The 17,556-nt window shown below is 39.2% G+C and overlaps 3 protein-coding genes across 3 annotated transcripts; 1 reads left to right on the top strand and 2 right to left on the bottom strand.

The window, feature by feature from the left end:
- Nucleotides 1–557: 557 nt before the first annotated feature.
- Nucleotides 558–4,067, bottom strand: itprip (inositol 1,4,5-trisphosphate receptor interacting protein; the record flags this gene model as incomplete). The annotated part of the gene is made up of 2 exons (XM_083923274.1): nucleotides 3,950–4,067; nucleotides 558–2,235 (listed from the first exon to the last, which is right to left on the bottom strand). Exon 2 carries the CDS (start codon nucleotides 2,205–2,207, stop codon nucleotides 558–560), a length of 1,650 nt encoding a protein of 549 aa, XP_083779400.1. The 5' UTR covers nucleotides 2,208–2,235; nucleotides 3,950–4,067.
- Nucleotides 4,068–5,238: 1,171 nt separating this feature from the next.
- On the top strand, nucleotides 5,239–6,045 carry ch25h (cholesterol 25-hydroxylase; the record flags this gene model as incomplete). The annotated part of the gene is made up of 1 exon (XM_083923271.1): nucleotides 5,239–6,045. One exon carries the CDS (start codon nucleotides 5,239–5,241, stop codon nucleotides 6,043–6,045), a length of 807 nt encoding a protein of 268 aa, XP_083779397.1.
- A 2,342-nt stretch (nucleotides 6,046–8,387) lies between these two features.
- On the bottom strand, nucleotides 8,388–13,792 carry fas (Fas cell surface death receptor). Its single transcript, XM_083923457.1, has 9 exons — nucleotides 13,699–13,792; nucleotides 13,281–13,375; nucleotides 11,999–12,133; nucleotides 11,759–11,876; nucleotides 11,558–11,628; nucleotides 11,336–11,437; nucleotides 11,072–11,124; nucleotides 10,398–10,416; nucleotides 8,388–9,716 (listed from the first exon to the last, which is right to left on the bottom strand). The coding sequence occupies exons 1-9, from the start codon at nucleotides 13,770–13,772 to the stop codon at nucleotides 9,424–9,426; spliced, it is 960 nt and encodes a 319-aa protein (XP_083779583.1). The 5' UTR covers nucleotides 13,773–13,792; the 3' UTR covers nucleotides 8,388–9,423.
- Between the last annotated feature and the right edge of the window lie 3,764 nt (nucleotides 13,793–17,556).

The following is a 17,556-nucleotide window of genomic DNA, read 5'->3' as shown; positions in this document are numbered from 1 at the left end:
CATTGAACATTACAAAACTTAATAGCTGCCATCAGATTTGCAACAATATGAATGAAAACAAAAACACAGCTACTGTATACTGTTGAATAAAAAAAAAGTTCCCTGTTCATACCGGCATAATATGAGAGGTATTTCTTTTCAATTTTAGCTCCAACTGATAAAGGTGCTTTGCTTGTCTGGTGAGATGCATTTCTACTTTTATCATCTTTCATTTAGATGACTTGTTGCTGCTTCTTTTAAAGGAGAGGGATGTGTACTGAAAATACAGTATATCCCCCATGTAACACCTATAAAACAAGCTATATGACTCGTAAGCTTCAAAAACAGTCCTATAGATTGAATTAGAATATAACGAATGATAAAATATTGCAGGATTACGCCATTTTGAGACTACATTTTTCAAACAGAACCCACAGTTGCAATTCTGCTAATGTATGCAGATGCAGCAAAAACCACTATACATCAAGATATGTGCTGTAACTGAAATAACTTAAGTGCATCTTTCTGTTTGAGTACGCTGCTAGTGCTTAAGTCATGTTGAGAAACATTGCCAAAGCTCACACATTTACATTCAGGCTGTGGCGTAAACCTCCGTTTGATAACTGCGGTGTGTACTCTTGTATGAGCACAGATGCATTTCTCAACATCTCGTGGAAATGCCTGAGTGTCGCTGCATAAAGCTGCCTCTGCAACACCAGCGACCGGAACAGATTGATGGGCTCTGCTTTTCGAATTATCTCAGGAAGCTGCACTTCTTCTGGCACTTTACTGTTCCCAATCAGAACGTGATGAAGTCTCTTCTCATGTAGGCTTCTCTGCAAGAAACTGAGCACATCCCGCAGCCTGTGCTCCACACTCTCCATACCCCACGCAGAGGGCCTTTTACTCAGCAACAAGTGCAACACAGCAGTCTTTAAGTGGTAGTTAGTGAGGGCACTTCTTCCCGTGAGCCCTGTCTGCTTTCTGTGTAGGAAAGTAACAATCTGAAGGCAGTGTAAGTGACAGGGATTTTGCGGTAGACGTTTGGCAAAATGTTTCAGCAAATTCTTCTCATAGACAGCCAAAGAAAGGGGCCAGTATGGGTCAGGAGAGCTGTCACAATCTGATGGAAAGTGTGAGACAAAATAAGCGTCAGTATGCTCCAGTTGAACCCCCGGTATGATGTTCATTACGATGACTTTTCCTGAACGAAATCGGATCTTCAGAGCACCGGCGGCATCCAGGTTGCGAAATGTGATCTCAAAGTCGTATTTGTGAGAGATGCGTCCCCACGCTTTGGTTACAGAGATCTGAAACCACTTCATGACTTGATCTTTGGCTAAGAAACGCGTGTTCCTGGAGCACAGCAGCTTATCAGGACTGACTTTGAGTGTGTCGTCCCTGCTATGCAACAGACAAAGCATGTCCTCTCCCAGGTTAGCAGAACCACAGAGACAGCCCTCCTCGTTCTCACCAAACCTGGTCACCTTCATCTTGCCGCAGCCCTGCATGTCTGGAGGTATGTCACTGGAGGGACTGGACCACAGTCGGAACTGTAAGGAGAACGGATCTGGAGGGGAGAAAGGCACTATCAGGTCGCAGGTCAGTGGCTTGCACACCGTCCAAGACTCGAACATGCTTCCAACTCCAACAAAGTCCCCGACTTCCATGTCTGCCTCCCGATCACATACGCTCCTCAGCGATTCCAGCAAGTCATCGGCAAAACCCTCGACAAACTCCCTCACCCTCCAGTTTTCATGAGCCAAAGTGTAGGTGCATTTGTCACAGAAGTTGCTCAGGATATCTTTATCCAGCCCCATGGTCCTGGGGGTGACAGAGCCATACTCTGAAAACATGTCCTCATCCTCAACTAGCCGGACTTCTGTGTCGGCACCACCCTGCACCCTGCACATCTCGATAGTGAAGAATATGACGAAAGACACAGTGCCCCAAAAGTACCAACTATAACCATCCTCCGAACTGGATTCTTCCTGCTTTGAGTCCAGTTGTGAAAGCTCCTTCTCCAGTCTGGCCTGCTCCATTTCCAGCCTTTCTTCGCGCTCCTGCATGCGAGTTATCAGCTCCTCATCCTGGTCTGGGAGCGTGGTGTTCTCTTGGGGAAAGAGCAAGGGGTGGTTTAATATGGCAGCGGCCACCACCATACACACTCGTGCAATAGCCCCCTGCATTTTCAGCTTGTTTCTGACATGCACGTTTATGCACCTCATAGATGCCAGGGCAGCTGCAGCTCAGAATCTGAAACAAAAAAACAGAAATAGTGGTTTTATTGAGAAGTTAAGTGGATTTAAGTCAAAAATGAGCGTAAGTGTGCTGAATAAAACTGGAAATCTTAGTATATATATATAAAATAAATCCAGTTATTTTTGTAAAGCACTCCACCCTAAGGGGAAGCACACATTGTACCTCTAAATATAGAGGCAGTGGGCTGAATGACGCACATGTCCAGTATCAGACTGTGCAACATGGGAGGAAGGAAGATTGGGCCCTTTGGTCCCCTTACTCTGATAAACCGTTTTATTTACCAACATTGGGCCTGTAAGCATTTACATCCTGTTAACATTTTGTCCAAAATAAAACCAATAACACCTCCCCTTCTGGATATGATAACATTCAGCTTCTAATGAAACAATGTGGGTGACAATCTTCTTTCCTGAATGTCATCAGACAACCGACAAGTAATGCAATATACTGTACAGAAAAGGAAATTACTTAAGCCTGTTGCTTATGTGCTGAGCTTCCCATCTATGTTAACTGCACACTGCTCTGTTGAGGATGGACTGAATCACTATCATCAGTATAATCTTTCAAATTAAGACTTGCTATATGGTGCGCTCAAAATGGGACTTCCCCGGGCATATAAGTAAAATAAGAAATGGGAAGTACACACCATGATCTCACTGTAAAATCATGAGCTGTTCTGTCAGACATGGCTTACTTAAAAATGACAGCAGTAATGGCAGTGTAGTAATGGCAGAGTACATGAAGCCACAGAGCCAGCAGGGAAACTTCCCATGACTTACGCACTGGGCTGTTATCCAACACTTACATGGCTCAGTCCATCCAAACAGACATCAAGCCAGACAGAGAGAGGCATGTGCTGTAGTTCATTAAAATGATTTGAAACCATCTATTGTTACAGAACATCAACATAAACAAAGCCTGAATCCAGCTACTCACTTTTCCTTAAAATGATCTTAGAAAAGACTGAGCTCCCTTGAATTCACAGTGTCGGGTAGTATGATACAAAAGTACAATATTTTTTCCTCTTAAAAGAAATGTACAGGAGTAAAGAGTGCATGGAAATAAGGTCAGTAATGTAAAGTAACTATGTCCAATGCCATTTTTATGTAGGCCTCACGAGCTTTAGTAATGACAAACTTCTACTAAACTACATTTCAAAAGGTACACAATGTACTATTTTAATTTAATGCTTTTATTACTAGTTCATTGAGATTATTAATACAAAATATAATCAACTAATACATTGTAATTTATCATTAACTACTAATTGAGCCACCCTATATGAATCAGATCCACCTTTACCAGCTGAAACATTTAAGTGATAAACACATTAAAGAATCAATAAATCCAATAATTTAACATTATTCTGAAATGGACCATTTCAGAACTTTTGAGTACCTTTGATACTACTTTAGATTTATTTTGATGATGCACTGTGTCGTGATGACACATACCCAGCCACGGTTGCCTCCTCGGTTGTCTTAGCAACAAAATAGTGACGCACTCATCACGGAAATGTCGCGGGAGTAAAACATTGTTCCACACGGTGCTCAGAATAAAACTGAAGCAAACGTTTACCTTCCAGAAAATACAAACAACAATTGCATAATTACATGTTTTGCGGCTTTAACTGGCTCTTCGTCGACACAGCCTACAAGTGAGAACATTTAGAGAAAGAAGAAATGAAAAGAAAAGTTGATAAACCTACCGTTGCGCTGTTCTCTGCTCAAGCTCATCATGTTGAACTCATGTTGCGGGTTCTCCGGTGAAAGCAGCCTGGTCAAACTATGGATGTCCATATTGTGCCTACCTCCATCAAACTCATGCGAACGAGGGAAACTGTTTCCCAGCTCTCAGACATTTCCTGACTGTGAGCTCCACCCATACAGAGAGAGACACCGCCCAGCTGCCCCTCTTCAACCAAAATAGGCATCTCGAGCTGCGAGGACCAGGGTTCCGGGTTTATGATTGATTTCCTAAATGGTGTGCACAGTCAAAATGTTTTACTTGATGCGATTCAGTACTGGGTAACAATATAGTAACAATATAGCCTAGACAGCCTTGGTCTATGGTAACTTCAGCTGATGTCATTCACATGGAGAAAGGAAACTTTTATATTTACATTGCAATGGAACAGGGAATAAACTGGGACAAATATAGAATAGTTATGTGTGAACAATGCTGATATTTGCAGAAGTCTCTCTTTATAGACACTGTGCATTGCACCTATATCACATTGTGATATAGGAAAAAGCATAGGCCTACTACTTTTTTGCAGCAAACAGATCACCTTCAGGGACTATTCCCTAAACGTTACGTTACTGAAAGTTACTTTGGTATTGTATATAAGTATAATCAGTACTTAAAGTATTAATTATTATAGCCTATTTTGCCAAACCTGGTTGAATAGAAAAGCTGTAGTTTTTAACCCCCGACTTAATCATTCATGGATGCATAAAGGCATTTGTTTATGGGAAAAAAATCCTACATTTTACCACTAAAAATGAACAACTTGGGCCTCAAATGTTGCATGAAATATCTCAAATAACCTTAAAACTGGCATACAAAATAACATTGTTTCACTGTTGGTGACATGATGGTAACAGTAAATACTTTGTATCCACAAGGTGGCGCTTCATGCTTGAGAAAATCAAACCAAGAGTAAAGGACAGGAAATTGATTAAAGACAACTCATTCCTTAAAACAGGCTACTAAGAACCACACGGCAATTCACTTTGGACTTTGGAAGCAGAAATCCACGGATTTAGACATAAAACACATTAGAAGACAGATAATTATTGCATCAACACTGATCTGATCTGAAACAAATACATGTACATTTCTATTATTTTCACTCTTAATCACTGTCACATGACATGACATGACATTTGGCAGGGAATCCCCTCAGGAAAGACTTTTGAATCTTATGCAACACTTCATCAACATCACCCTTCAATAGATCATTACCGTTAGTATAAGTTATCTCACACTGCAGAGATGACACACTCAGACGGTGCGGAGAGGCTCCTTCTGCAGATTCTGTGGGACTGGTTAAGACAACAGAACTTTCTCAGATCTCCATTTTTCCCAGTTTTCTTCTCTCTGACAGTTTACCTGAGCTGCTGTTTGCCTTACATTTGCCTGGACGTGCTCTGTTACAGACTGACCATGGTGCGCCGCTTCAAGATCCAGCCTCAGAGTGAGGTGACATGGGCGATGGCCTGGAGGTGCTTGCGTAAAATTCTCCACAACCATGTCTTTTTTGTTTTTCCCCTTTCTGTTGTGCACTGGTACTGGAGGCCTGTGTTTTCTCCTGCACTGGCACCTGACATGCTGACCATTGTAAAGGACGTACTGGCCTGCCTCCTCCTGTTCGACATGCAGTACTTTTGGTGGCATCTGCTACATCACAAGGTGCCCTGGCTTTATTTCTTCCACAAAGAGCACCACCTCTACACGGCCACCTTCTCCCTGACGACAGAAAACTCAGGTGTCTGGGAGATGCTGAGCCTCACCTTCTTCGCAGCCCTGAACCCTGCACTCCTGAACTGCCATCCACTCACCGAGATGCTCTTCTTTGTCACAAACATTTATCTGTCTGTTGAGGCACACTCAGGCTATGAATTCCCCTGGTCTCCACACAGGCTGGTGCCCTTCGGCCTCTACGGAGGAGCTCAGCATCATGACCTCCACCACCTCAAATTCAAAGTAAACTACGCGCCATACTTCACACACTGGGACAGACTTCTTGGCACACTGCAGGGTGCGAAGAGGAAGCAAAGGGACACTTTAAAGTGGGCATGATTATTAGAATATGTGAAGGACATTTTTATTTCTGCTGTAAACCTGCACGGAAGTTACTAATGAAGAAGATGTAGCTTGCTGCCTAATTTATGTGATATATGTAAAACAGAATTTTCCTGAAAAGGAGATGAAGTTGCTGCAGAAAAATTGAAACTTTATCTAATACACAGCAAAATCAAAAGTGTTAGATTTGAGGCGTTGTTAAAAATACAGTGTCAATACAACACTTGCTCAGTCTAATTCAATTATGTGAGAGTTAGTTCATTAAAAGAGTTGGTGTTAATCCAGTGCATTAAATCTAAGTAACTCTTTTAAAATCCACACTTAATAGAGTTGCTCCCAGAATCCCAACGTATCCATCGACTAACTTTCTTTTCGCTCCCTTTCACTCAACCAAGTATATTTGTGTAAGTAAATGAAACGCAGCATTTAATAATTCTATCTATTTAATTGTCTATTTAATAATACTTTCTATGCGGTAGTATTTTATATGTGATGATAAGAAGTCTCACGGAGTCCTGTCTGCACCGTGACGCACAAGAGTGTGGATGAATATACATAATTTGCTTGACGTAAGTATACACGTTTGAATAACAGGTTTTAAAATGAAATCAACTATAAAAGAGTTCTAGTTTGAGTTATAAATAACACTCTCCACCGGGCTTATATGATTAAAAAAACTAACTTTGACACTACACACTAGTGTTAGGTAAATTCAACACTGATGTGTGAGAGTGTTGTTCCAACTCTGTCAGTGTTAACTGTAAAACGCTTTCAAAAGAGTTGTTTTAGCTCGATCTAGAGTGGACCAATATAGACACTTCACCTCAAAGTGTTGAATTTAACTCCCAGGGAGTTGAATTAACACTTAAAAATTTGCTGTGTATGATGCTGATGCTGCAACTGTGTATGGGTGTCATTTACAAACATGGATCATTTAAAGACACACAGCCTGATGTTAAAAGCAAACACGGGCACATTGGTGCCAATGTTGCAATCTTGGGCTGAATGCTGAGAAATGAAAGTGGACAGGCTAATCAGCAGAACTGAAATAACCGGGCTAGACAGATGGGCTTACTTCCTCATGGATTTATGGGACGGGAACATGAATCTAAAATGTTTAGATAGTCTTATGTTCTTCTACACTGGTGGCTATCTGAGACAAACTACATTTCACTTTGCTGTATGGGTATTTTTCTATAGATATATATGAAATGGCAAATAAATGAATGGTTAAATGCAGTGTTGTTCACATTTAAGGGCCCTGCACACTTTTATTAAGAGGATCACTGCTTTGGTTGTAGTTGGGTGGAGGTTTGGTCATGAACCAACATTTTTCTTTAGTAGAGTTTAACGTCTCCACAGTCACAGGTTAAAGGGTCAGTTCCCCCATATTTATTGTATAGCTTTGGTTGTATGTGCTTTTACAAAATAGGTTTCAGGGATTTAAAGATTTATTTGTCACATTGGCAAGTAAGATGTGTAATGAAATGCAGCGTAGACTTTCCAGATACCAACGTCTTACTACTTTATCAGCATTTTACAGATTGTGGAACTTGGATTGAGCAAACTACTATAAATAAAAGGGAGAACGCACATGGCAATACCCTTGATTATCACAGCACTGTACTGGAAGTCATCCACTCTGGTTATTTTATTTTTTTTATACCTTAGATTAGTCGACTGACAGGAAAAAAAAGCTATACAATTACTCGTTTGAGGCATTTTGAGGGTTCAGACTGCTGTTCAGAAAAAACAATTTAAAGACGAGGCTTGGCTTTTTTTTTTTCTAATGTGAAGATTTGTTGATTTCCTGTGTCCCTTATGATAGTAAACTGTAACAAAATTGTTCTTTGGGAAATAACACCTTTTCCCCCTCCAGTTTGATCATTTATTGATCAAACGATGAATCCATTAATTGAGATAATAATCTACATATAAATTAATGAAAAAAAGCAATCATTAGCTGCAGCTGTGGTTTCCATAAAATACTTGCTGCTAGACACTCGACAAACATGTAGATAAAAGGGAATAAGAGATCTCAGAATGATAAGTCTATTAATTATTAAAAACAATTATGGTAATGTTACAAAATAAGAGTGCACAACAATAGCAACAATAGACACATACAACATACATATTTCTAAGTACAAATAAGTTTTAGTCGGCCTATAGTTAAGTTTAGAACTATTATAAAAAAAACACTTTGAAGCTTGAAAATGTGTATAGAGTACATTAACTGTCATTTTTCGAAATGAAGATGGCTTGAAGATGACGGTATGACAACTGAACTGACAATCACAACGAAACCAGCCACAACACAAAAGGAACCAAAATCCATGTGACAGTTTCAGTGATAATTTATTGAGGTTTATTTACACTGTGGCCTAAATAGTCCATAGCCTTTCTCAGCCTTTGACAAAGTATTTGACAAACATCATAACATCAACAAGGAGAGGGAGGCACAATGTAATCTTATCTTTATGACACTTTCACACCCCAAACTGGAAGGAAATAGTGTCAGAAAAAATCTAAATGGATTATTCAATAAACTGAGAAGCAGATAATATTGATTCCTTACTATATTCTCATTGAGAATCAAAGGTAGTCCTCCAAAATCTAACCATAAATTCTGCTTTTAAAAAGGTCAACTTCAGACAGAAAGACTCGTAATAGACACATACAATCTTAAATCTACTAAAACTTACGCATAAATCCTATCATGTAAACATCTCAACTGGTTTCAAAATATTAATTCATAGTAGACAGCACTGCAAATATATATATCATTTTTTTTTAAATTTTACAAATAAAAACACAAGCAAACAATATACATATCCTACATGTAAACTCAAGGCCAACCAGAGGAACAAACCTGCTTTACGGGGAAAATGAGGAGAAAAAATAATGTATAATTTAATCAATAAAAGATAAATAAAAACTAGCAATGAAGATAATTTGGACAAACTCAATGGTTTCCAAGAACCAATTTTCTGCAGGATTTCATCCCGGCTTTCTGAAGGCTGAAACTGAAAACACAGCCAGCACTGAATTGCTTCCTTTAAAAACATGGATACATTTTCAATAAGATCATTGAAACATTTTATGAGAAGGTTGACTCTGTTAAAAAGGGTATAATCTTTTTTGGAATATTGGGTGGCTGCTTTCAGCTTTGGCTGCTGATTTAAATCGATTAACCAACCAAAGAACCAAAGATGCTTTAAAAAAGACACAGAGCCTCCAGGTTCAAAACCATCAAACCACCTTGTTATTATAAAGAACTCCTCTTTTATTTTTTTTCTGCTTATTGTTCCAAATAAACTCGAAATATGTCTTTCAGATGTGCAAATATTTAAAAATTGCACACAATAGACAAATTCAAGCAGAATGATTGGGTCTCAACATAATCATCACCTTCTCTGCTTTGCCCTTTTTGCCACTAGTTTGTAGGATTTGGATCAAGTTCTTTGAGGACTCCCTGCCCTCCTTCTCCACCCAGATCCTTAGAAGTTGGAGTGTCTGCTCCTGACTATTACCAGGGTGGTCCAGTTGACAAGACTCAATCGTAGGGTTTGGTATACTGCTGCGCATCGCGATAACCTTCATATCATTCCATCCAATTGCTTCTGCAATATCTGGCAGGTGGGGCTGGAGATCCACAACTGGAACTTCTGTAATGTAAAAGACAGGAAAAATGGGGATTAATGCATCAAAGCACAAACAAATAACAAACATTGATCTCACAGCAGCATTTTGATTCGAGTAAAAGAAAAAAAAAGGGCAAAGTTAAAAGTGTGTAAGTGTTCAAGTATCATTAAAAATCAAATCAGTCACAATCACTACACCAGTCTGGTCTGATTCCAGACCTCTTCAATTTTTTTGGCACGGATTCATATAGGTCTGGTGTTGTGCTCATTCAGAGCGGTTGGAAAAAACAACCAAGCCACTTAGAGCTTTTTAGGCAGGTTCGTGCCAGAGCCACAAAACTAACAACATCCATGAAAAACAGCCACAGGTTGTTGAATTTTGACTGACAGATAATAACAACCGGGCATAAATCAGCATATCTCTTAAATTGTCTTGACAAACATTGGGTTAACTGCTCCCTGTCACCGCTACTTTAGGTATAATATGTCAACAAAATAGGATATGTCATTCACTACTGATTGGTTGGAAGGAAACTAAATAAAATACAACCAAACTATGGTAATGATGTGAAATCCAATTAAATGTGAATTCAGTCTAATTATCAATCGATCAGCTTTTTAATCTAACAAGGTCAAAATAAAGAGAAATAGCAACTAAAGCTCTAATATTACATGAACAAAAAAAGCATCCGGGGCTTTTCTTACCTCTAAGAGGCTGCATCTCCTGAGAAACAGAAGTAGAATGAATGTTAATAAAGAAATTACAACAGTGATAAAATGAACGGCTTACACAAGCTTTACGAATATGTTACATCACAGTATTATTGACTAGGGGTGTAACGATGCGTTGATCTGGATCGATATATCGTTTCAATGATCAACAATCCCATAGCATTGATGCAAAGTAAAAATACTGATGAATATCGTCATCTTTAAGATGTGCCTTTATTTTGAAATTCATTGTTTTTTATTTGGATGTCTGGGAGAGCTCAGAAATTGTATTTTAGTTGCTGTATCAATCACAAGTCCCTGAATTGAAATCGTATCGTGGTAGACTTGATATACGGAAAAATCGTATCGTTGTCCAAAGAAATCGGTATAATTTCATGATAAAACTTGGTGGTTTACACCCCTAGTACTGACACAGAACAAGCACACTAATATGGACACCAAAGGTTTCGAACAACTGACCTGCACCTCCTACAGTAAGGGGCAGCTATGCCAACATTAGAGGAGAGACAGAAAAGCATTTATCATACACGCACATGTACACGTGCAAGTGTGACAAAAGAGGTGAGCTAAAACAGGACCAAAGACCAAACATCTCAAAGTGGGTATAAATGATCCTAAAGAGATGATCACACTGAAGAATAGCTCACCACATCAGCTGGACTTCCATTTGGCCGTTGTTGTAGGATCTGCAGTTTCTTCCCTGATGAGACAATTAATCAAAAACAAGACACACAAACATAGTATTAGGAAAATACAAAACAGTGATTGAATGTGAATGTTCCTTGAATTGAATGTGAACTGAACCTCTGGTATTATTACTGTACTTGGCTATTTTACTGAGGAACACATTATGTATTAGTGCCCTCTTCTGGTCTCATGACATATGGTGGTATAGTAGTAGAAATACTCACGCGATTGTCTCCTTTTCCAAAAGAATGCAAAGAGTCCAAAAAGTCCAATGACTAATACAATTGCGACAATTATGCCGACTATTGCACCTACATTATTTCCCTCTGAAACACAAAGACACATTACATTTTTACAACAAAAGTATGCAAATCCTTTTTATAAAGGACAATGACAATTTTCAAATTGAAGCCACCATAATGCAATGATGCTGAACTCAACCATACCTTCAATTTTGTCATTGCAGATGGTGTTATTGGTGGCTCTACAGTCTACTTTGATGCCCTCAGTGCCACATCTTGAACCAAATCAAAAGTATGAGTGATTCACATATTTATATACCTGTATATCACAGTTCTGCTGGCATTCTACGAGGACGCGTGAATAAACACAATGACAGTTCTGAAAACTGTCAGTGCATAACTTACTCTTTACAAGGGTAGCAGATTCTACAGGTTTCTGTGCCACTGTTGCAATAGTGACCCCTTTTACATCGACACTTAGCGTTACTGGCACGGGTGCAGGGTTTGTCCACCTCTAGATTGGCTAAAAGGACAGTTTAAACCACACAACTGACATTAGAGGGACTGACAGACATTCACATTGCTTCGAACGGTAATAAAAGACAAGAATAAAATGAGAAGCAGTGATGGCTCATCATGTGTTACCATTGGGGTGTGAGCAGGATGTGCAGACCTCACAGTACTCTTGTTTATTAGGTTCACTGATGTACTTCCCTTCACCACAGGCCTTGCATTTTCCATATTGTAGATTTGTAGCGCAGTGCTCCTCCAGGTGCAGACCTACAGTATGGATAGCCAAAGGCAGAATACAATGTTATTCAGTTTGGGCCAGCCTCTTCCTAAAACACAACAAAGCAACAACAAACAAAAACAAAAGCAGGGAATGCAGTTTAAAATACTACCCAAAATACTATCAAAGCAATGACAACGTAATTGGCATATGGTTTAAAAACTGTAGATCCCTATGCGTCTTGATTATTTGCCCTCCTTCACTTCGGTAAATTTTTAGTTTCTTATTTTTTTGGACTGGAAGTTGAACGGTCTTGTTTCTCTGTCTGTTGATCCTTGTGAGTCAGCAGTAATGAAAGGGGACCTGCGCCAGTCTTGTGGTTTCTGTCTGAATTTAATACACTGCACTCCATACACCCCATTTTAACTTTGAATGTATAACATTGCATTTTATACATTGTATTTTGCTTCTGAATTTTTTAACTTTAAAATGTTTAATGTTGAATTGTTTTGCCTTTGAATTTTTCAACGTTGGATTTTTTGAACCTTGAATTAATGAACATTGAAAAATAGAGTTAAATTCAGAGTCAAAACATTCAAATGCATTTTTTCGATGCATAAATATTCAGTGCTAGAAATTCAATAGTTTTTTAATTTCAAAATCCGATGACACAGATTTACTTCCATATCTATAACTTAGGGTGACCAGACGCCCCCGGTTTATGGGGACAGTCCGCGTTTTCAGTGACCTGTCTCCAGCTACTACTATCCCCAGAAATGTCACTGTGACTGAAAGATCCGAAAATGGAATATATTAAAAAATGAAAAAACGTAAATGTTGATCAACAACACGTATAGTTGCGCACAGTACTATTCACAGGCCAAAGCCAAAGTGGTTTGACATCTCCAGGTCAAAAGATAAGGAAGCATAACAGATTTAAATTTTGTAAAAAAAAAATAAAGAAATATATTATTCCGAAACAAGCATTGCTATAAATGAGGAATATTAGTCTTTATGTTGCACAAGTGGTTTGACACAATTCAACGAATGGTTTAAATGCATAATAGTTTTTTATTCTGAATATCAAACTGACTTAATACTGGTCGTGTTTTGGAGGTTTTAACGCCTCTGAACCAAAATTGTCCCCGGATTTTGCCTCAGAAATCTGGTCACCTTACTCTACCTACTGACACTTACCGGCACCACACAGACAACAGGTCCTCCCGTCGTGTTCGTATGTGCCATCGACACACGGCAGACTTCCGTTTTTCCCATCAGCGGAAGAAGAGGCTCTGAAGATGAGACAGCGATAGAAAACGAAAGTGAAAGTAAGTTTTTTTTAATAGCCCTAAAACCACATGCCGTCTAATTTTACAGTTAAGTTCAACCAAACCTCACCTTAAACCTTAACACTCATATCTAATTATACATTTAGCGTCGACCTAAATTAAAGGTTTACCCAGGCCACGGAAACACCATCGAGGGTAACTTACGTAGACGTTAGCTAACTGTTAAGTTAGCATAACAGACTTCGACATGACACCTGAAACTGTAATGTATCATAGCGCCTATAGCTCACAAACTTCGTACCTGTGGTCTATGTAACTTTACTTACGCTGACACAAGGAGGGAGAGCAAAACAAAGATGGTAAGCCACGCAGGACACTTGCTTGAATCGGCTGCCATCATGTTCTCTTCCACTACTTTATAAAATGTGGTTAACTGTCGGTGTGTACGAGTGTGTACAGTATTACCGCCCTACTCGGAGGCGGGGATTCACTGCACGGACACATGATTCATGGTTTTTTTTTTCTTACTCCCTACTTACTACCCAATAAACATTGAATTGTACCAAAATAACCATAAACATCCACAGTTCTTTCCCACTGTATCCACCTGTATGTAACTCCAGGAGGACATGGTAGCCTACACCCTTTCAACGGAATTCCATTGCTAGGCAACAGCCTGGGTCCCTGTAACTAGGACATATTTAATGTTTGTTTACAACTGTCAAATGGTCTGTATGTATGTCTTTATATGCAATTTATGTGTTTTGGGAAAAACAACTTACAAATAAGAATAACTTTTTGCCAGTGGTTAAAAGCACAAGTCCCCCTCCAATGCACCTCTCAAAAAGAAGGTCTTTACTATTGTAGTTATTAAGTTAGCTGTTCATACTGTACATGTAATTTACTATCATATAGGTCTAACTGTTGTTTCAAAGCTCTCTCCATGCTGCAAGGGATACATTTCTGGGGGAGAAATAGTGATGTCTTTATTCATTATTCTTGTCAGTCTGAAATAAGTCAATTATAAACTTTAGTAGTACTGAAATTAGCTCATAAAATACCCTTCTATTGTAAGTGTCTAGTTGCTGCGGGTACCCTCCTTTAATGTTGCTGAATCAAATGACTTCAGTGACCTCAATGGTAGCCACAGCTCTGGTTTAAAAGACTGTGGAATATTTTACAATGAATGGAAAGCCTGTAACATTTCTATGGTTTGGAGATTTCCTGCCCTCATGCATGCTAAACTCAAATTGCGCCACTAGGTGGTGGTATTGCTCTTTGTTCAGTATGATGGCTGGAGAGGTTTGTGCCTGATGATGAGGGTACATCAATCAAAAAACATATATAATTTCTTGTGGCATAGTCACATATACTTAAACTATGTGTTGTTTAATTCATACAATACACTCACCTACTTTTAAACATGAACAAATATGGCAGGTAAACACAGCTTACTGAAAGATAATTGGTCAAATTGGTTATACCTGATTATTGCAATTCAAAGAACAAAGTACACAATATTTTCTGCCCCTGTAATGTATTGCATACCTTTTAAATCGTAACCATCATTTTGTTGTGTTGATAGCACCCATGTTTTTTTGGGTTACAGACAGTTGTAAGGTGATTTGTGAAAGGGAAGTGAAATTGAATACATGCATCTGTGCTATATTAGCACAACCAGTTACTCGCTCATATCTGTCTTTTAATCTTCCGGAACAGGAAATCAGCAAAATAAAGGTAAAAAGAAGATGATTCAGGAAAGCAAAGCACTGCACAGCTGGATACCTGTCACCCTGATGCCATATGACTTCATGAATCAATCTAATCTTAAACTCTGTCTTTGATTTATAAAGTTCTTGTGGAGTGAATTAATGAAGCTCTTAATGGGCAACACAAGCCGTTTCTGTAGCAGGAAATCCTTTCTGTCTTTGCCACAAAGAAATTAATGGCTCACCCCCACCCCATACCCCCCAAAACACCATATTTGTTTGATCTCTGCCAAGTGTAGTTAACAGCAAATTTATCTTTGAACAAAAGTGAAGAAAAAAGTATTTGGCTGGGGGAATAAGAACTTAACTTGAAGGAGAACTCCTGTGGGACTTGTTGTTTTTGCAAGTGTATCAAATTTCAGCCTTTTGTAGTCCCACTGAGTCCCAGTGTCGGATTTGTACCAGTCTGCTGCCTGCTCATTTGGCCCACTTACAGACCAAAATTAACACACACACACACACACACACACACACACACACACACACACACACACACACACACACACACACACACACACACACACACACACACACACACACACACACACACACACACACACACACACACACACACATACATACATACACACACACACACACACACACACACACACACACACACACACACACACAGGTGTTGTAGAGAATCATGAATTAATATTTTTGGCCACACCAGTAGCATGGCTCTGTGGATGGAAATATCAGCCTTTTGGTCGGTCTACCACTTTTCGGTTGGTCGGTCATTTGTGCTCTGAGAGCATGAACAAATATGTGCACATATAAACACCTAGAAAAATACTCAAAATCGCCTCTGTGGTAACACTAGTTGTCTCCAAGACAACATTTCATCATGATGACACACACAGACACAGACTCACATGGTGAAAATAAGAACAGCATTCCTGTTGCAGCTGATAATCTCATTTCCATCCATCTTGGCTATATGTTGTGTTTTGTGCTAATTAGCAAATGTTAGCATGCTAATTTGCCAAGCTGAGATGTAAACATTATAAACTTTATACCTGCTAAACATCAGTTTGTTAACATTGCCATTGAAAGCATGGTAGTCTGCTGCCAGTAGCATTTAGCTCAAATTACCACTGTGCCTACTATTTCCATATCTTTTCAGAGTTAAAACATATAATTTGATTAGGTGGTATGTAGATGTCCACTGCCATCAGTGGGAATGTCTGTGTGAACGGGTGAATGTGACAAACACTGTGAAAGCGCCTTGAGTAGTCAGAAGACTAGAACAGCGCTATATAAGTACAAGTCCATTAACCATTTACAACATTTGGTTCTGCAGTCATATTTTTATCAACTGTTAACAAGGTAAGCAATAAAAAATATCTCTTGAAGGACAGTAATATAATATGGACATCATACAATTTAAATGTAGAAATGTAAGCTGATGGTCTCCTCCCCCAACTGTTAGCTTTGAGGACAAATAAGTGTTGGACATAGTCTTGTTGACACAAACATGTATTTTGGTGCATCATTCTCTGTTTTGAGTGGACTAATGCTTAATGCATTAACAGCATACAACTGTGGCCAAAAGGCCCCAATGAGAGCACGACTCTCCTCCACTCTGCTGTACTGAAACAACCAAAGAGCTGCACAACCACCAGCGGAGAAGTGCAGCTCATAGATTTCAGCTCCGTGGAAAGACATTATCATCCACGGCCAATGTGTTCTGCCTCCCATCGCCCCCAGGTCATATGCAGAATAAGGCAGAGTAATAGCTCCACTGAGATGGAGGGGAGGAAAAATAAAATAAGACAATGTTTTTGTTGTTAGGAGGAAGCTGCTGGAAGGGACCGTGTTGCAAAGCCTCCCCCGGGGACAGAGAAGAAGAGGGAGGAGATGAGTCAGGGAAGCAGAAGGTAACAGCTCTTCTGTTTGGGTAAGAGAGAGAGAGGGGAGACTTCACCAGTTGTGAAGCTTCTGCATATCTAAGTTCATTAATGCTATATTGCATTATGGTGTGTTTCACAGACTTAGTTAACCATAGTCACGATGCATCTTTTTTTGGAAATTGGGTCACAACAGTGTTAACTCAAAACTCAAGCAATGCAACTTTTTTTTTCCAGAAATGTTGCAGCATGCATGTCAGTGCCACCTTTTGTACCAGCAGAAATATTCCCCCTAAAGTAAACAGTTCATTTGTTCATTTAAATTCCATGCATTTTATTCTTTTGGAAGAGCTCTTGTTATTTCATATTCTTGAGGTTGAATCTCGTCTATAACTTAAACTGTAGCACTTTTTTTTCAAAACACCAAAGCTTTTAGACCCACAGGTAGTAATCATAATTCATGAATGCACTGAGAACGGACGTGAAAACTATATTTGCAAAAGGGGCTGGCTCTGCTCTTTCAATGCAGAGCTATACTGCTGCGACTTTGACATTTAGACAT

The sequence above is a fragment of the Echiichthys vipera genome (genome assembly GCF_963691815.1).
Source record: "Echiichthys vipera genome assembly, chromosome: 11".
In the NCBI taxonomy this organism is placed as follows: domain Eukaryota; kingdom Metazoa; phylum Chordata; class Actinopteri; order Perciformes; family Trachinidae; genus Echiichthys; species Echiichthys vipera.
The sequence above is the reverse complement of the archived record's forward strand: the minus strand, read 5'-3'. Positions and strand labels throughout refer to the sequence as shown.